The sequence below is a fragment of the Euprymna scolopes genome, chromosome 2 (genome assembly GCF_053919585.1).
Source record: "Euprymna scolopes isolate OS-2025 chromosome 2, ASM5391958v1, whole genome shotgun sequence".
NCBI lineage: Eukaryota > Metazoa > Mollusca > Cephalopoda > Sepiida > Sepiolidae > Euprymna > Euprymna scolopes.
Genome location: NC_136483.1, coordinates 85,464,731 through 85,486,037, shown reverse-complemented (window position 1 = coordinate 85,486,037; position 21,307 = coordinate 85,464,731). Strand labels below are relative to the sequence as shown.

The following is a 21,307-nucleotide window of genomic DNA, read 5'->3' as shown; positions in this document are numbered from 1 at the left end:
GATTGTAATATATCTTTCGAGTGGTTTATTGGTCTTGCTGGGTTCGAGGAAAAGAATTCATTTAGTCTTGTGGAGAATCCAGCTAACATCACTAGGTGTGTCAGTCTTCGTATGAGCCAGTGGATACCTCTGTCAACTGAATCTTATTTCTGCTTCAAATACTGTGTTATTTTGAATATTTGGTCAGGAGCATGAAGAATTCTCCTGTCAGGTTGTCCTAATATAACTCTATGGGCTGTGTCGCCTATCGCTGAGAGCAGAGTTGGGCCGCACCTTAAAGGTAACTCCACTCCCGACGATCAGGGTTACATTTTTGAAAATAAAATAAAATCCAATAACTTTGCGTTTGGACCCGTCAAGTTTCCAACGACTTTTAATCTTCTCCAAAGCTTTTCAAAAGCTTTCGAGAGCATTTAACTCTCCAACTCCTTGCGAATTAAAAGTCTTTAAACTGGTGAAGACTTAACTCCTTGTCGTGGTTTGATATCTTTGTCTTCATCTTTTCTTCGTTTAGTGGTTAAGACCTTAATATCTATGCCAGATGCTCGCTGGTGGCTGGAACTCATCACTTTTCTACCTAATCACGCAACTCGTGCATAACCCTAAGTTCATGTGGCAGTTCTGCTCTCATGATGGCTGGTCGGTAACACTACCACAAGGGCACTTCGGCCTGGTTGTCTGATGTTGAAGAGGAGGTCCTCTTTCACAGACAGGTGCATCGTTCTCGTCTGCTGCATCTTGAAACATCGGTCTAGGGATGAATTCATTTCACAACCACAGGCAAACAACAAAAGAAATCACAAAGGCTTTTTAGTAACATTAATTATTCAACGTTGTTACAGGTACAGTCTCAGTTTAAGGACATGGGTTAGGGGCCTTTATAAGCTTGGTAAATCAGACTAACTTCTGGGTGCAGGATTATAATGGTTTCAATTAAGTTTTTTAGATGACTTGTCCAACGGACTCTCCTCACCAACGGATTCTCTTGAACTGGCTATAAAAATAAAAAAAAAAAAAAAAAAAAAAAAAAAACGTCTTTATATTATCTTTATAACTTCTAGTTTTTGTCCCCCTTTCTATTTGGGGCTTTTTCTTTCATTCTCTCCGTCTCTGCCTCTCTCTCCCTCTATCTTTCTCTCCGTACCTTTTACCATTACTCGTGGGAGGGGTTCCCCTAAGACCATATGTATAACATAGTTAATTCTCTTTCCGAAGTGATTTCACGGTCAATCCAATAATTAAAACCAATCGACAGTTTACCTACTTGTATTCTGGTGGCGCCTCAAATAAAACTCAAATGGTCATTTCCAGATTCACAATCTGCTTTTATGACCACAACTAAGGTCCAGCTTGTGGATGGGGGGGGTATTTATTTTTTTTATCATCATCATCTCCAACAATGCGAAATCTCCTGAACTCGTGTTAAAAGGACCACGCAGGAGACTGATCCACAACAAGCAAGACAACCCGACATTGTCCGATCCACAATCCTTGTCACACTAATATACCCTTGTACAGACCGAAGATATTCAAGAATGGTATCTAGTAGGTAACTCAAGTTCTCCAAACCCATAATTTTTTTTTCAATTTTCTAATTATATTGTTTTTTTTTTTGCTGAGGATGGAGTATCCTACCAGATGCCAGACATTCACTCAATATTTCAAACACTCCAAGCGGAAGATCTTTTTAAAATTCTGACCATCCCACACACACATACTGTGTTATTTTTCTTGTTCCCTTCATTTTATTCCAACTTCGTGTGTACGCAAGAGATTAAAAAAAAAAGAAAAAAAAAAAATGGCAAAAACATTTCTTGGAAAGAAATGCAACCTGTGTTTTTTTTTGGGGGGGGGGTTACATGAAGTTCACCACTTATCAAGGCCCAATGGGCACTCAGGGATAAGGGTTATTGTGTGCACAGTAATCAAAAGGATAGTGTAGCAATAGTATTGGAGAATTGGTAAGGTGTCATTACTTGGGGGGGGGGGGTCATCAGGAATTTGTTTTTGTTGGACTTCAAGACATCAGATTGAAGTCGGGAGGGAAACAGGCAAGCAGAACAGTTCCACAGGCATGCAGTTCTAAGAAAGAAGCTTTGTTCATGGAATCTACGCTTTGATTTAGGCACAGATAAAGAGTGGGGAAAATTATTGACGGTGGTTTCAGCTAGTCGGGTGTTTTTTTAAAAAGATTGGCGAGGGGGGGACCAGAGATTGGAGTTTAGACGAGCACCTGCCATGGAAATAACGATAGAACAAGGACAGGCTCGCTACGTCTCTTCTGTGAGAAAGAGGCTGCAGGGTAGAGAAAAGGGCATCCCCAACAAGCCACGAAGTCTATTTTGTACTCTGTCAAGGCAGGATAGGCCGTTTTTAGCAGCTTCCGCCCAGATGTGGCAGCAATACTCCATCTTTGGACGTACTTGGCTCTTATATAGATAGAGAATTGCATCATTAGTGAGATATCTTCTGGAGCGGTAGAAAGATCCCACCATTTTCCCAGCGACCTTGGCCACAGACTTGATGTATGTGTTCCATTTAAGATCAGGAGTAACGGTCAAACCCAGAAGCTTATCAAAACATGGGGCCTCCCCTAGACGAGAGCCATCCATTTCAATTAATGCTGATGAGGATCAGAGCGTTTATGATGTAGAGATAGGAGTTTGGTTTTAGATGCATTGAAAGTAACCAGCCACCTCTTTCCCCACTGTCCCACGCGCTCAAGATCAGAGGAGAGAGAATCAGAGAGAACATCATCGTTTACGGCCTTTGATGTGTTGCCATAGATGGTCGTGTCATCAGCATAGATGTCAACGAAAGATTTTAGTATGTGTTTTGGGAGATCATTGATGTAGATCAGGAGGAGAGTTGGGCCGAGTATGGACCCCTGAGGGACTCCAGTATTTATACTGTGGGCCTCTGATTTCTACCCATCAACCACTACTCTTATGAGCCTATCAGAGAGAAATGATTTAATGATCGAGAAAACATTTCCAGTTATATCGTAGCTGGAAATCTTGTGTAATAGGCCTTTATGCCAAACCTTATCGAAGGACTTTGATATGTCGAGAGCAATTGCCCTAGAAATGAAGCCTTTGTCGAGAGATTTACTAATCCTGAGATATAACCGTTAGCACATCTGCTGTAGATCTAGCAGAACAGAAACCATATTGCTATGAAAGGAAACCATGGTTGCTATGAAAACAGAAATAGAATATCAAATATTCCAAATTTTCTCTATTCTAGATGTTTTTATATTTTCCTGAATATATTTGTAGATTGAAAATAAATATTTAAAAAAATGGTTAAAGCCTAAGACAGAGACAGAAGATATAATCTAAATTTTCTCTCAAATGCTAGAAAAAGACAAACACAAAAAAAAAAAAAAAAAAAAAAAGAAAGTTTTTTAGTCTTTATTTGTTTCCTCATTTTTTTTCATAGAAACATCAATAAAGTCATCCGATCACCGAGGGAACAAAAAAAGATAAAAATCAGCAGCAGCAGCCGGTCCTGCAACAAAGTTTTTCATTTTCATCAGTTCTTCGTTGGTTGGAGGTAGGGGGAGAAATAAAACATTTTTATTCATGTTTTTGTGGGGATTTTTTTTTTTTTGGTGTATGTTTGGTTACATTTGTTTTATTTTATTAATGTTTTCTGTTTCACATGATTTTTATTTATTTGGTTGACATATTTTTAACCTTAGTTTATACTTATTTAAGTAAAGTTTTTATTATTTAGTTGGAGATTTTCTTTTATTTGATTGACATTTTCATTTGTGGACATGTAGTGTTTTGTGATTTTTTCAAATTCGTGCAAGATTCGTATATTTGTCTGTGCTTTGTCTACAAAGATGTTTGCTAATTGTTAACAAGTCCTGTGTTTGCATTGGGACTAGGGAATGGGATAGCGCAAGAATTGAAAGAAATGGGGAGCAACAATTTGATCCAGTGTTTACTCATAACAATAAAATAAATAAAATAAACACTAATTTGATCTTAAAAAAAAAAAAAAAAAATTTTTTTAACCCAGTCAAAACTTGGAATTTTCTTCCACATTTAGAAATTTTCTTGAAAAATCAAATATTTAATTCAAGAGTCATCGGAAACTGACAGATTGTTCTTATAAGATTCCGATTTAAAGAATTCTACTTCAGATTTCTCACCACTCATATTTATTTTTAGTGCTTGTGCATTATAAATTGATACCTATAAAAAACAAAAATATATATATATATATATATATATATATATATATATAAATTTTAAAAATGCATTTTAATTAAAAACACTATAACAATTACATATGTCAAAATGAGTAAAAATTCCAAAAATTATGAAAAATGATCAAATACAAAAATAATTACAAGAAAAAAAATAAGATTTATCGAATAATGCCATTTTAGCAGTTTAGTCTATTTCTTATGACAAACTGACTTATCTCCCTTGTTTTGTTAATATTTATTTCAAATTAGAAAATGAATCGATAATGATTTCTTTGTGTAAAAAAATTTCTAGTAGATCTACTTGATCATTTTTTGGTAATTTTGGAATTTTTACTGATTTCAACATTACACATGAGTATGTACTGGTGTTTTTTTTTAATTGACTTACAATGCATTATTTTAATTTTTTAGGCATCCAGTTATAATACACAAGCACTTCATTTTGTTCAGATCACAAAAATAGGAACCATTTAGTTCACATTCATTTATGCCATTAAGGCATCTTTAAATTTACATGTACAAAAAATTACACCTTTTTTTCAACTGTTCAATAAACTCTTAGAATTTTAAAGCTTTTCGATTGTACATAACATTACAGGTTTCCACCTATATTGTCTGCATCTGAAATAGTCTGCAGTAGCACAAAAAAAAAAAAAAAAAAAAAAAATCACCATTTTGGCCTTTGAGGATTAGTCGGTTCTTTTACAAAAATAAAGAAAAATCTGTATGATGTATGTACTTGTGACAAAATAAAATCATATTCTAAAAATCACATGGATTGATCAAGCAGTTTTATTTCTAAATAAATACATATATATATATATATATATATATATATATATATATATATATATATATATTATACCAAAGTTTATGAGTAACCAAGGATGGAATACTGTTGCCATATCTGGGCAGGAGCTGCTAAAAGCAGCCTATCGTGCCTTGACAGAGTACAAAATAGACTTCGTGCCTTAGTGGGGGATGCCCTTTTCTCTACCCTGCAACCTCTCTCCCACAGAAGAAACGTTGCGAGCCTATCCTTGTTTTATCATTATTTCCATGGCAGGTGCTCATCTAAACTCCAATCTCTGGTCCCCCCCTTGCCAATCTTTCACGAAAAACACCCATCTAGCTGGATCCACTGTGAAAAATTTCCCCCACTCTATATCTGTGCCTAAATCAAAATGCGGATTTCATGAACAAAGCTTCTTTATTAGAACTTCACGCCTGTGGAACTCTGTTCCGTCTGCCTGCTTCCCACCGGACTACAACTTGGATGTCTTCAAGTCCAACGTTAACAAATTCCTAATGAACCGCCTCCTTAAGTAAACACTTCATCAAATCTCCACACTAACGTAATGTACTTGCAATAACCCTTATCCCTGAGTGACTTCTGGGCCTTGATAAGTGGTGATCACTGTTAAAAAAAAAAAAAAAAAAGAAGCCACTGTTTTGCCCACCATTTCGAAAATCTAAAAAGAAATGAGGGGGAGTGAAGATAACATTAATTCAAACTTGCAAGATTTATGCTTACAAATTCCCATTAATTGCTTAAAAATGATTTCTTTTATAAAAAAAAAAATTAAACTAATCAATTTATGTGATTTTTACGATACAATATTTTTGTTTTGTCATGGGTACATACAAACATATTTTTCATTATTTTTGTTTTATATCATAACTGTATTATACAGGGGGAATTCTTGGCAAGAACAGATTTGTCAAATTAATTTTTACAAATTTGCTCAAAATACAATTATATTTACAAAATTACATAATTTGCATATTTCATACTAGTATGTGTTGAATGGCTTTTAGAAATTAACTTCAGAATGAACGTATCTCTGGCCAGGTTTTTATTCATCCCTCTTTCAACTCCATGTTTCCATTCACATTTTCCTTAGTCTTACCCTGCTATTTCAACTGCTCTACATCTAACCCAAGAGCTGTCATCCATTCTTTCAACATAACTAAATCAAGTTTTCCCCAGTTTTCAATATTATGTAATTTCCAAAATAGTAAGCATTGTCCAGTGTTAGTGTAGTCGAATGCAGAGGCAGTGAACATGGCTGAAAACCATGACACAAAAAGTAAAAATCAATTTTTTTTTTTTTTTTTTTTTTTTTTTTTGATATCGGAGTGCATCAAGACTCCAAGAGTTTATACCAAAAGTGGAACTTAAAAAAAAAAAAATTGAGGCAGAATGATCATAAAGAATCACCCAACGTTTCACACACCCCCACCCCACTCAATTTTTTTGTTCAGATTGATCCTTAAAAAAGTTCACCATAATTTCTGTCGTCATTCATTTTCATAAGTTTACCTTAATCCCAATGAACTAAAATCCTGTTCTTGAGTTTTTTAGATGAGAAGATTCATGATTTGTATTTTTATTATTTGGACTACTATTCTCATCTTGGTTAATTTCACAGTGTGTTGGCTGACATTCTTCAGGTGCATCATTTTGAACTTTGGAACCTACACAGATTTTCAAACTACAGGTTCTTTTTACTCCATAGAAGTAGAGTGTTCTCATTCGGTCAGCCACAAATCGATGGCACAACAGTTGAAGTCGTTAATTAACAACCAGGTTAAAATGACAGCCTTATTGAGGTCGAAGGTTCAATCCTTACTACAAGGAATAATAATTAGAAATAACAGAGGTAACACTTCTACCTAGATGAAACAAGAACAACTCGGAACTTATATGAAATTTCTGAGTCTTTTATTTAATTAAACGATTCAGTTAAAAATTCCATATAAGTTCGAGTTTGGCATAAATATCCCCAAATATGGGAAGATGTACTTAAAGACGGTCAGAGGTTACATTGTGAAAATAAAAATCAAGATAAAACTTGTATATATTACTTGTATTGATCGGACTATTGTTCTTATCTTGAGTTTTATTTGTGCAACATTTTGGTCGTCTTGTTCTTCAACTGTCTTCGGGAATGCTGTTTGTTGTTTGGTTCAGTAGATATTTTCGTACTCGGTGAGTTAGTCTATTTTATGGTTTTAGTTTCGAATTTGTGAAAAAAAATTGGTTGACAAAAGAGAGGCAACTCTAATAAAGATCGATATGTGATTATCTCCCTTTCATTGCCAAAATTTTAATGGTGTGTAAGGTTGCCTCCCTTTTGTCAATTTTTTTTTCACAAATTCGAAGTTATAACCATAAAATAGAGATTAACTTACAAAATACGAAAATATCTACGGAGCCAGTAACTTTTCTCTTTTCTTTTCCAAACAACAACTAGCATGCCTGAAGACTGTGCAATGTTTCAGTCGGATTGTCCTTTGACAAACAACACTCAAGCGGAGAACAATAGTCCAATTAATACAAGTAATATAAATAAATCAGCTTTCATCTAAAAAATTCAGAACTTTAAAAATCATAGTTCAAACAATCTAAATACAAACTGATATCATTTTACACAATTTTGTCTCAATCAAATTCATTAAGAATTTTATAGATCATTTACCCAAAGGTCATCACCAACTTTTTTTTTTTTTTTAATTGAAAAGAAAAGGTTTTTAAAAAATGAAAGAAAAATGTTCTGGTTTTTTTTTTTTTCATCATTCAAGGGAGACAACTTTGTTTTCTTGACTAATTTGTTTTTTTGTTTTGTTTTGTTTGTATAAATCGTACTTCACCACCACATTTAAATAGGAATTTTTTTGTTTAAAATTTTTTTTTTTTTTTAATATTAAGAGGGCTTTTTAGAGGTCATTAAAAATATATAATTTGTTAAGGTTTTTGTTTAAAAAAAATTTTTTTTTTTAATTTTTCTTTTTTTTCAAAATGAAAATATGAATAATTTTTTTTTTAATGTTTTAAATTTCATGATAGAAAAAATGTTTTCAAAAAGAATTTTCCTTGTTCGTTTGGAATTGTTTTTTGTTTTTTTCTTAAGAAAAATGAGATTTCTTATTGTCCAAAGTGAGAAAAAGAAATGAAGTCTTTTCCTTCCTCAGATCACATATCTGTTTAGAATTCATCATGGCTCTGAAAAAGACAAACAAATAATTTTGGACGTCAATATTTTTACACAATTGTTCAAAGAGAATGTACTCACTAAATTGATTTGTAATTCCGACATCAATGACGAGTTTTATTATTTTTTAATTTATTATTAATCCTTCTCAAGCACCGATTGACATGACTAATAATACACAACCTTCATTAAAACTTCTAGGCTTAACATTCACAGGGAACATCAATAGGAACAAATACATTGAAAAATAAATAAATAAATAAAATACTATTACTATTACAGACAATCCGAATGAAACTCCATGGATAAACGTTTCTAAGAGACAAATAAAAACCAATAGATTCAATAACAAAACTCTGATGTATTCCTACTTTAACATTCACCAAGTGTGTTAATTCTAAAACAACTTTGAACATTTCTGCAATCTCGCAGGCGTAACAAATAGCTACAGGACCTGGGAGGATTCCCTGCAGACCAGACAACCTTAACACATGATCTTAGTGAGCTCTGAAGTTCGATTTGCTCAACAACAGCAGCCACCACAGTTAGGTGCATGCTTGTTTGAAAGCACCAGCAATTACAATTGCTGGTTGCTTTATTGATGTCAAAATCAACAAAATTCTATTTAATACATATAAAGCCTAACAAGTCACAAGTGATTTTGTCATAACATAAGCAACTTCTTCAAGAATAGACATTAAGATATGAATTCTAAAATGGGGTTGAATAAAGACAGACTTTTATAAAGAAAAGCTCAATATCTTTTCTTGTTTTATTAACACATGAGCTGTTGCTCAGTGAATAGTGACATCTCTCTTTCTTCCTCTTTCTTCTCGTTGCAGCAGTCTCCTTAACAGCAACTGTAAAAGTTATTTAAAATGACAGCACAAAATCATATGCCTTCAACATATTCTCCATGAGAAAATGAAAGCAGCTGTCCCATCATGACTATTTTCTTGTGTCCTTCAGAATACAAGAGAAAGATCTCATCTGCTTATTTGCTACATGTCACTAGTTACTTCCTATTTGTGATCCAATATCCTTGCATGTAACTAATTCTAACTTGACTTTTAATAAAATTTGTCACTACTCTAAACTTATGTGGAAAATTCTGTTTTTAACATATCCACTTCGAATCTTGTGGCATCAGGCATTTTAAGAGCATTATATAGGATTCCTCGTAAAAGTGTTCCTGGTGATACCAGATCAAGCTATCTGAAGATATCGGCTTCCCGACTTAAATGCACCAGACATTGATGTTATTGCTTTTTCACCCCCCCTCTTTGCAAAACTCAATCATGTTCTGCAAATTACACAACAAAAATAATTTTCCTTGATAAAACAACACCATGAATAAATATTTGAAGATGAAGAACTTTAAGTATAAAAAACTTTCTTTTTTTTTTTTTAATTACCAGATTCGGTATTAAATAGTTTGAAAAGAGTTGATATGCTATAAAAAATAAATAAAAAATATATAACATCTTTTCACAAAGAAAACAAGTAAAATGAAAATAAAAAATGAAAAAAAAATGAAAAAAAATTTTTAAAAAAAACGAAAAAAAAAAACGAAAAAAAATGAAAAAAAAATAAAAATAAAATGAAAAAAATGAAAAAAATGAAGAAAAAAAAGAAAAAAAATGAAAAAAAAGGACAAAAAAATGAAAAAAAATGACAAAAAAATGACAAAAAAATTTTTAAAAAAATTTAAAAAATGAAAAAACAAAATGAAAAAAAAAAATGAAAAACAAATGAAAAAAAAAGAAAAAAAAAAGAAAAAAAAAATGAAAAAAATAAATAAAAATAAAAAAAAATGTTCCGAAAAAAATGTTAAAAAGAAAAAAAGTTAAAATCTCACCACTTTTCTTTTACGCTTCGTTTTGCTTCTGACAAAGTCCACAATTTCATCAACATCTTGAGTTTCAATTTCAATTCCGTCCTAGACAAAAGAAAACAACAATTTAGAAAAGGGGGAAACAGAGAGAGAGAGAGAGAGAAAGACACAAATGCAAAGAATAAAATAAATAGGCTTTACCTCCCCCTATCCACCTGATCAAAGCGATTCAGAGATAGGTAATGCCGATTCTATTAATATCATAGATATACATCTCAATTCAATTGTATGGAGTACCGCTGTTATATATGGGTCAGTGAATGTATCTCATTTGAGGGTTCTCAATAAAGTGCAGAAACGTATCTGCAATCTGATTATCCTCCTCCACACACTTTCTTCTTCACTGCAACCTCTCTCTCAGACGTGATGTTGCTCATCTCAGTTTTTTGTATTAATATTATTACATGTTTTTCAGAAATATCTGATCTATTCCCTGCTGTCTTTATTCCACCTCTCTGACTTGTTGATCTGGTGGTCTCCATCAATTCACTACTTTGATATCTTATTGTAATATAGCCTTCTTATCTAGTATCTTTTCAAAAACTGCAGGCTTGTGGAATTCTCTTTCTGTCGACCATTTTCCTCTTACCTTGGTCTTTTTAAGACTAAGGCCAATAGACATATCCTGTTTTTATGATAATCATCATCCTTCGTTTTTGTTAGCTCCTTACATCAAGTGGCTTTAAACCTTGTCTGGAGCGATTTCTACTAAAAAAATTTTTTTTATTATTCAAATAAGGACAACTTGTTTGAAATATTGAGTCATCCAGAAAATTTTGAGTGACATTTGTATTTTTACAAATGTTGGATGAATTGTTTTAAGTAGGTGATATTTTGGCATCACTATCACTATGGTAACCAACTGGTTATCTCTCACAACAAAAATTAGTACATCGTTTTTTTTTTTTTGTTTATCGGTTCTTATATTGAGTTTACAAATGAATGGCTACAAGCTGTTTTTTCTTTTTTTTTTTTTTCTTAAAGTTGAAAACAGAATTTGTACACCTATGTGAAATGGAGGAAGGTGAAGATGTAGATTAATCAAGGATTCAGAGATGATTTTCAAAATTTGAACACATGAATTTCAGCATAGAAGATGAGATTGACATTTAAGATGCAGTTTGAAGAATGTCATTTTTCAGATTTTAAAAGGTCAAATATAATTTATTGTTTTAGTTCTTATCCTAGCACAAAGAACGGATTATTTTTTAATATACTAACAGGTCATTGCTTATCAAGATGCAGGATAAGGATTATTGAGTGTATCAAATGAACAATAAGACAATGCCATGAACATTAGCTAAAATGGCTGAAACTGGATAAAATTTGATTCAGAATTTGTTAACATTGGACTTGAAAATGACCACATTGTAGTCATCTAGGAAGAAACCCTGCAGTATTGTGTTCCATAAATGAGTAATCATTGGAAAAAAAAAAACATTCATAGAAGTTCCATTTAAGTTCTAGTTTTAAGTACGAAAAGGAAGAATGGGAACTTTTTTTTTTTACAGTGGTTGTAGCTAGACAAGTTTTGTAAATCTTGGGGGGGGACATGCCTTCCCTGAACAAGATGCTGAATATATATATATATATATATATATATATATATAGGTTAATTGAAAAAAAAAATTATCAAATTATTTTTCTGACTGATTATTATTTCACATAATACAATGAATTTTATAATTGCAAAACCGCACAGAAATTGACTTCCTTTTTCACCACCAACCAGCCATGATTAAAGACACCCCTCCCCATTTTAGTAAAAATAAAAAAAAAAATATACCTATTTTTTTTGTAAAAGTGCTTTTGTTTATTTGAATGAATGAATGAGAACGATTTGTTATAATGGAACCAAAACATCTCTCATTGGAAAATTTTAATTTCCATCGGCAAAAACATAAAACATGCATCTGTATGTCCACAATACACACATTTATCAAGCCTCGATTTAAATTTGTTTCATTAACACTAGTTTTACCATTGAGATGATCTATTTTCTCAAAAAAATATTTTATTTCAAATATTTTATAATTCAAAAAAATATTTAATACAGATGCAGAATCCACTTTTTTCATACTGGTGCAAAAAGGCAGGAGGAGAAGTGCTCAGTAATAGTCTGTTATTAGATTCATAGTTATCTTAGAGAAATACTGTGATCACCATCGTCTTTAACTATTAAAAATACAACTATGTAAATGAGCTGTATATCATAAATGGTTTATTTATATTTCGCATAGTACGATCTGTGAGAAACCCAGTATTTCCCAGAAAAAGAAAATCACATTTTAATTATCTTTGGTTTAAGAGCACAAATACTTGTCACTTCAAAAGTAATTTCTGGCTAAAAATAAAGTTTTTAAAAGAAAATCATTTTAATATCCTGAAAAACATTCGAATTTCAACTGGACGCATATCAAACATGTCTATTAATATATCTGTATTAACAAATCTACAATTTGAAAAATACACATCGAATAATTTTTTTTATTTACCATTAATATTTCTTAAATTAAAAAAGGAAAAAAAAATAACGGATATTTTAAAAATCCTATAAACTATTTATAAATTTAAGAGGAAAAAATTGAAAGGATGTATGAGATTTAACTGTAAATACTTCATAAAATGTTAGATTTTATTTTTTGGAATTCTTTTAACATATTCCTTCATTGAATCATCTTGCCAAAACTGCAAATACTTCCAGTAATCATTATTTTTCACATTATTTTACAGGAAAAACAATTGCAAAATTTACTCATTTGTGATCTAGTTGCGTTAAGAGAAAACCAAAACTCAATATAAATTATGAGTGTTTAATGTTTGCAGATATAACAATTCTAAGTAAAACAGGCCTTGTTTAAGTTAATGATTTAATAAAAATGGCTGCTGTTAGGACGATAACATGGTCAAAGAGAAAACTCTTTTGTAAAAGCAATGTTGCCTACCCTGCTTTAACTCTGAGATAACAGTTATCAGGTCTTCACGCTAGAACAACACATGACTACATGCCAGCAGCCATCTTAGGAGAGAGCAGAACACCACATGCCACATGTAGACAGTCTGACTAAACTAAATTATACAAATAGACTAAGAACCTTTTCCGATTTACAAATAAAAGATTTAATTCATACAGTCATAACAGCTGCTTTACTCAGAATCAGTAACTATGCAAAATTTTAAAGACTTATAACTTCTATATTAGATTTTAATTGTTTAACACAAATATATCACAAATAAGCTTGTAAAGGAAAAGAAATTATTTTTTTACTTCTTAACTGCATTTCCTTTTAAAATAACTTGTGTAGGTAATAGTAATGATTACCATACTTCCTTTCTTACAATAAAATTAAGAGAAAAGACAAAAAGACGTGAAAAGGTTAATAACGACTCTTGTGCAATGCTGGTAGGGACTATAGTGAGCCGTTTATACCTACCAATTTGCTTTGTCTAGATCAAACGCACAGACACAGAACAAGCTGTATGCAGTAGCACACACGCAAACATCATATAACTTTGATAAACATGAATTTCCTGTGACCTTTGACATAGCCTTCTGTTTCCCTTCTCTTCTGTCTTTTTCGCTTGACATCAAGCAGTGCACACGTATAAACCCACACGCTTCATAAGCATGCACTCGAAGAGCGGCAAACAGAAATGTGAGGTAGGCTTGCATATTTTTTGTATAAACATTGTTACCTGTAAGATGCTTACACGTAGAGCTAATACAATATGAACAATCCAAGACAGTTATATTTAAGCTATATATCGCTCATGTTAAATATGAACTATAACCTCTATTTGTGCACACTTCCACAGAGGTCAACACGTACAAGCCACTATCACACGTCCTCACCTCTACAGGACAATTAGTAGTTAATATTCATGTGTCAAGACTTACAAAAACATAAGTTCAATTTAATGTATTTTCTAATGAAAATTGTAACCTGTATTTAAAGCATTGCATATTAATCAAAAATAAGAATTACATATATAAATGAATACGTTTAGAAGGCAAAAAACGCATATTTATATATATAACAAATTTATTTGCTTGAATCAAATCCGATATATTTCGATGCTATACATCCTTGGCAATGAAGAGTCTGTTCTTTTTTGTTTTGTTTTTTTTTAAAACAAGACTCTTCATTGCCAAGGATGTATAGTATTGAAATATATCGGATTTGATTCAAGCAAATAAATTTGTTTATATAAAAAAAAAAAAATGCATTGTTTTTGCCTTCTAAACATTCATCTATCATTTATATATGTAATTCTTATCTTCGATTAATATGCAATGCTTTAAATGCAGGTTACAATTTTCATTAATTCAATTTGCACAGCTAATGCAATACCCTGCTGATCACCGTTTTTTTTTACTTTTTATTTTTTAAAAATCAAACCATTATCAAGACCCACAGACTTGCAAAATTACACCATGCGGACCAGAAAAAAGAAAAAAAATCCTTAATTGACAAGGATGTATAGCATCGAAATATATTTAATTTGATTTAAGCAAATACATTTGTTTATATCAAAAGAAATAAATAAAAAATGCATTGTTTTTGTTTTCTAAATGTATTCATTTATACACATAATTCTTATTTTAATGTATTTTCCTTTCAATAACTTACTTCGCGTTTATTGTTCTTTCTCAAAAAGAGACGAACTGTCGGATAAGCTGAGATATCATATTCTTGACATAATCCGTACTCTTGATCGCAGTCAATTTTTCCCGCTTTCACACTGCCATCTAATATCTGTAGAGAAGAAAAACAAAAATGGGAGACAATCCAAGTTTTTATAAAGAACGAACGTTTATACATGTTACTATGTTATACGCGTTTACATTTACAAAATCAAAGTTTCAGAAGCAAAAGTTTAAATATTAGGTTGACAAGAAAGTTCTTGCGGAATTTCTAATTTTGATTTCAAGTGATGTATTTTTAAGTAAGGTTTCGTTACAATACCTTAACTTTACATATCATTTTAAAGAGCGTTTTTCACTCTACCTAATCGTTTAAATTACAATCATTTTAAAACAATTATGTTTTCTTTTCAGAACGTTGAATACAAGATGGGAAAAAAAAAAAAAAATTTGCACAATTTTCTTATTTTAATTTAAGCTACTCCGCAAAGCTGCTGAAATAGCTTGCGATATCAACAAAGCATTTGGCCCAGGAACCACTACTGAATGCACAGCACAATGGTGGCTTAAGAAATTTTGTGACGGCGATGAGTCTTGAAGATGATGGATATTGTGGTTGTTGACAATGATCAATTAAGAGCCTTAGTCGAAGCCAATCCATGCACAACTGTTTGAAAACTTGCTTCTGAATTAGACGTAACATATACAAAGATTTCCAACTACTTGGGAGATTGGAAAGACAGAAGACTTGATAACTGGGTGCCTCACGAATTGAACGACAACTAAAAGAAACGTGCTTCCCTTCTTTAACACAGCAAGAATGATCCGTTTCTCGACCAGGTTGTAACATGCGATGAAAAATGGGTTCTTTATTACAATTGGTGATGCTTAGCTCAGTGGTTAAATATCAACAAAGCTCCACGACACAAAGAGTTGCACCAAAAGATCATGCTGACTGTTTGATGGTCTCATCCATTAGTTTTTTTTAATGTAGGCAAAACTATTATGACAAAGTACTATCAACAAGCGAATGAAATGCATCAGAAACATTAACACCCAGCATTAATCAACAGAAAAGCCCAATTCTTCTCCACGCCAATACCCGACCGCACGTTGCTAAACCAACCCTGCAGAAGTTGAACAAATTGGGCTACGAAACTGCCTCATCCGCCATATACTCCAGACCTCTCACCTACAAACTACCACTTTTTCAAGCATCCCGACAACGTTCTTGCATGTGAAATGCTTAAAAAACCTAAGTGATATCAAAAACGCCTTCAAAACACTTTTTTGTTACTAGAATAAATACACTTGTTTTGCATTGGCAAAAAGTGTGTTGATTCTGGTGGTGCTTATTTCGATCAATAAATTTATGCTTGAGCCAAGACATGTTCATCTGACTTTAAAAGTTAAAAACCTGTCAACCTTATATTTTGAATTGGAATTTGTAAGTCGAGGAGCCAATATAATGCAGAATTTGCTTTTTAAATAAACATTTACTTAAAAATAAGTTTTAAAAATATACATTTTATCAGTATAGAAACAGTTTGCTTTTTCCTTTTCCTTCCGTGTGGCAAAATGTCATTAGAAAAACAAAGTCAGTGTGGTCTTAAACAGCGATTTTTTTTAAATGTTCCAATCATCATTTAAAACTTTGCTTTTCTAGTGACATTATGCCCCAAGGAAAAAAAAAGCCTGACAATAACATTGAAACAAAGTTGATTTTAAATTTTTGAATGTTTATTAAAAAAAGAAATTGCATTGTATTGTCTTCTTAACTTACAAATTCCAATTTACACAATACTTTTATCGAGGAAAAAAATCTAAAATGCAAATTTTAAAAATTTATTTACAAACTGTTATCCTCATCTTTATTGTTGTTTCACCACATTTCGGTCAACTCATTCTTCAGGACCCATGGCATAGTGGATAGAGGCATTGAATCTCTATGGTTCTAGGTGAGCATTGTCTGAAGATAGTGGTTTCAATCCAACCCAAAGCAGGCCAAAGGTCTAGTTGACCAAAACGTGGTTAACCTACAACTACGGAAGGCAGTAATTACTAGGGATACAGTTACAAGACTCAGCATTCCCATCCCGTCACTGTTAATCACCTGAAGAAGTCCAGAGGAGAAGTTGTAGTGAAATAACAATTATAAAGATGAGAATAACAGTCCAGAAATAAATAAAAACACTCAAATTACTCATCTCAAAGAATTCCAATAAAAATATATGTAAAATATTTCATTTTTAATTATTGAAAGGGAAGAAAAAAAATATGGAAAGAAACGAAGTTTAAAAAAAAAAAAAAAATTATTTCATAGAACTTCATTCAAAGAAAAAAAAAAATCTAAAAAGAATTTTATAAACATATAATAAAAATATGTTAAATAAAAAAAAATATATTCCAAATAAAGATTAAGATACTGACTTAAAAATCAACTGAAAGACTTCAAATAATTTTAACCAAAATCTCACTCAACTTTTTTTTTTTGCTATTGTTTTAGAATTGTCTTCATATTTTAATTGAAAGTTTTATTTGTATTATTTGAATTACCCAGCCTACTGTTCTCATCTTGTTTCGGCCAATGTAACCTCTAACCTTCAGAATCTTTGTAAAACTTAGGAATCTGCACAGAATTTCAAATAAAACCCTTTATTTAATCCACAAGGTAGCACGCTTCCATTTCATGTCATGGCTAGGTAGAAGTTTTGAATAATTTGCAAAAACCCATGGCGTAATGGATAAAGTACTAAGTAAATTCATTCTAAGTAAAATTCTTTTGGAAGTTGAAGGTTCAATCCTCAGTGCAGGTAATATTAAGAATACAATTGCAAATTACTTAAGACTTCTACCCACTTATTGCTGACCAACTGGAAGCATGATTCCCATTTAAAATTACATGCAGATTCTCAAGTTTGACAGAAAGATTCCAGAGTACAACCAGATGCACCTGAAGAAAGTCAGGTTACAACAGTCGAAACATTGAGAATAATCCAAATACAAATTATCAATCATCTAAAAAATTCAAAAACACAAGAACCTTCGTCTGTTAGTTGGTTTGTCATGCTAAATTTTGAAATGAAATCTGTTTAAGTCTGAAATAACATTTGCCACTCAATGCACAGATTAAATGGATGCAGCTTAAGAATGGATCAATTCTTGTTTATTTCAGCTGGAGATGAATGCGGAGACGATGAATAAAAACAAAAAGAAAATATCACTGACCTCTGCCACCTGTGCAAAATGAGGTTTGAACATCTGGCAATGTCCACACCAGGGAGTATAAAAGTCGATAATCCATGGAGTCTTTGATTTCATGACTTCAGATTGAAAGTTTCTCTGAGTGAGAGTGATAACTTTGCTGGGAAGATTATCTGAAACCCAGGCATGTAAGGAATCAGCATCACGATGCCAACCATTAAAATGCCTTTAATGGAATAAAAAAAAAAATTTTTTAATACTGCTGTTGTATATACATTAATGGTGAGAAGAGGGAAGGGTGCTGTTTGTCCCATTGAATTCCGATATTAATGATGAAGTCAAAATTCTTCTCAGACAGACAGACAGACACTCATTCAACTTCAAAGGCCTTTTTTACTTAAGGGTGGTAAAGTAAGGGAGATAACTAATCTCAACTTACATTTCATATCAATAAACAATGAAAGAAAAAAAAATGAAGAAACAATAAAACAAAAATATTAAACAATAAAACAAAAATATTAAGAAACAATGAAATGCACATTTGAAAACAAATCAAAATATTTGTTACTTCCAATTGAAAAGTTGTTTTCCTTCAACCAACCAATAAAAGAATGTTTCTCATTAGCATTGTAAGTCATTTTTTAAATTTGTTTTTGTAAATAAAAATCTTATAAAATAAATTGACAAAAAAAATCTAAAAAGGTTATCTTCTCTTACGACTCTAAAGTAAAAAAGGTCATGGAAGACAACATTGCTAGAGTTGAATGAGGACCAGTACTATGTACTTTTCACTCATAACATCAGATTATTTTCTTTGCTTTAACTGCCACGTCTGCTTTCCTTTTCTTTTGATGCCTTATATAGTCGAAAGAAGTTGAAATGTTGGAAAACTATTAGTTTTATACATATATGGTCTAAATTTATAAAAATCAAATATTTAAAGTTTTAAAGGGTTCTATACCTTTGAGTCACTTAGAGGTGGAGGTCACATAGATATTCAGCACATAGAGTGTAGCAGAGATTCCAGACCACTTCCATTGTCTTCCTAGGAGAATTTTATTGATGCATGTTTTTGTTGACATATGCTTAAAAAAATGATCCCTATTCTTAAACATCCAGTTTAAATCTCATTTTCCTTTGTGAACTTTGCACTACTGCACTTTAAAGTGGATTATTTTTTTTATTTTTTTTTTTACAAGGTGGTCACCACTTATCAAGGCCCGGAAGCCACTCGAGGATAAGGGTTATTGCATGTACAGTACGTTAGTGTTGAGATTTGATAAAGTGTCTTACTTAAGGGGGCGGTTCATCAGGAATTTGTTTATGTTGGACTTGAAGACATCCAGGTTGTAGTCAGGTGGGAAACAAGCAAACGGAACAAAGTTCCATAGGCGTGCACTTCTAAGAAAGAAGCTTTGTTCATGGAATCTACATTTTGGTTTTGGCACAGATAAAAAGTGGGGAAAATTTTTGACAGTGGTTTCAGCTAGACGGGTGTTTTTCGTGAAAGATTGGGGGGGGAGGACCAGGGATTGGAGCTCAGACAAGGACTTGCCATGGAAGTAACGATAAAACAAAGACAGGCTCGCAAGGTCTCTCCTGTTGGAGAGAGGTTGCAGAGAAGAGAAAAGGGCATCCCCCACGAAGCCTATTTTGTACTCTGTCAAGGCAGGATAAGCCGTTTTTAGCAGCTCCTGCCCAGATGTGGCAGCAGTACTCCATCCTTGGATGTACTTGGCTTTTATATAGATAGAGAATTGCATCGGCAGTGAGATGCGACTTTTACGTTGCTGCTTTTTTATTCTGTACATTTTTAATTTCATTAAACTAATAACCAAGAAAGTTGGGCACAAGAATACCTAATCTATGAAACGTTCATGTTTTGTATACTTTGATATTAAATATACATGTTTATTATCTATATTTTTCCTAAGTCTGTCCATTCCACTTTTTCTCGGAAACTACTAGATCAATCGTGTTGAAATTTAGTATGGACCTTTGTTATAAGGTGCAACAAACTAAGTATGGTATCCGGTCGATGCACAGTTGAGGATTAATAGGGATTAGTATTAGGTTGGTGCAAAAAAAACAAACAAAAAAACCTTTAACTTTATGCCAAAAAAATATTATTTTTACACCAATTTAATGAAAAATTAGCACAAATTTATCCATGTTCTACCATCCATTTGGCATAAAGCACTCATCCTAAGTAAATAACACTATAACGTTTACCTAGTTAATTAGTATATTGAGGAATATATATCAGTTACCATAAAACTGGACAAGGTATTGAACAATGATCATACTTACATATACGAACTGGACCTTGACAATGGGTAGAGCCTCATTGTCGGATAAGAATTGACATTCTGATTATGACATAGATTTCGATATTTTTTACAGTCCACTTCAGCTATGTGAACTTTTGCATTAGCTTTAAACATCTAGAAGGAGAGAAAAAAAAAGAACAAAGATTCCTAAGTTGAAATCATAAAATTGATTTTTGTCTTATAATAAAAGAATCGAAATAAAAAAATGCTTTATCAAAATTTTTACAATAGACACCCTTTACCATTTTTTTAGTACAGGTACAACACTCATTTTCTGATGTCCTTGGTCTCGGAACCTTACTGGATTGTCCGTTTTGTCATTTGATTTTATGTCAATAACAATTCATCAAAACACTTCTAACCCATTAATTATACGTCCAGAATGTCTAAACCACTTTGATGGTAATAATTAGGGCTGTGACAACAGTATATTCTTTTCATTGTTTTGACTCTCAAGTATATATCCGATACAGTTAGACACAATTAATCAAGAACCACATCACTCTACATAAAAACATAAGATATCAATGGATATATACCTGAGAATCAAAACAAGGAAAAGAATATGCTGTTGTCATAGACCTAGTAACAAACCAATGTTTACATTTAACACCTCGACTGCCACTTGAATTTGCCCGTGAAACTGTAACTTGGGTTCAATTTAAGAAAAATAAGATATAATCACAAAACAAAGGGAGACTACAACAGGTGTAATGCAAACAAACACATTTGTGGTGCACTACACACTGCGTCATCTCTTGACAACTTAGTAAACTAGTCTGGTAAGAGCAGACTTATCAAGTTCGCTCTTCCTATTTTATTTGGATTAAATAAGACACAGGATCATCAGTTACCAGAAAATCAATATCACATTCATGCTACATCATAAAACCTAAGTCAGCATTTGTAAAAACGTTTTCTGTTCACTACTTCTCTAGAGGTTATTATCAAAATGCACAATTTATAGTTTACACAAACCTTCATAAAAACGGCTCTGTATTTCTCAATACAACATTT

General features: G+C 32.2%; 1 protein-coding gene across 1 annotated transcript in view; it reads right to left on the bottom strand.

Moving 5' to 3' along the window:
- Positions 1-7,895: 7,895 nt before the first annotated feature.
- The window catches only part of LOC145293249 (endoplasmic reticulum disulfide reductase DNAJC10-like), a 78,704-nt gene continuing 65,292 nt past the window's right edge, over positions 7,896-21,307 (bottom strand). The window contains exons 17-21 of the mRNA XM_080139824.1: positions 20,271-20,404; positions 17,985-18,186; positions 14,743-14,868; positions 10,076-10,156; positions 7,896-8,228 (exon numbers count right to left, since the gene is read on the bottom strand). Of these exons, the coding sequence (XP_079995950.1) occupies positions 8,211-8,228; positions 10,076-10,156; positions 14,743-14,868; positions 17,985-18,186; positions 20,271-20,404 (561 nt within the window). The 3' untranslated portion in view covers positions 7,896-8,210. The remainder of the gene's footprint in view (positions 8,229-10,075; positions 10,157-14,742; positions 14,869-17,984; positions 18,187-20,270; positions 20,405-21,307) is intronic.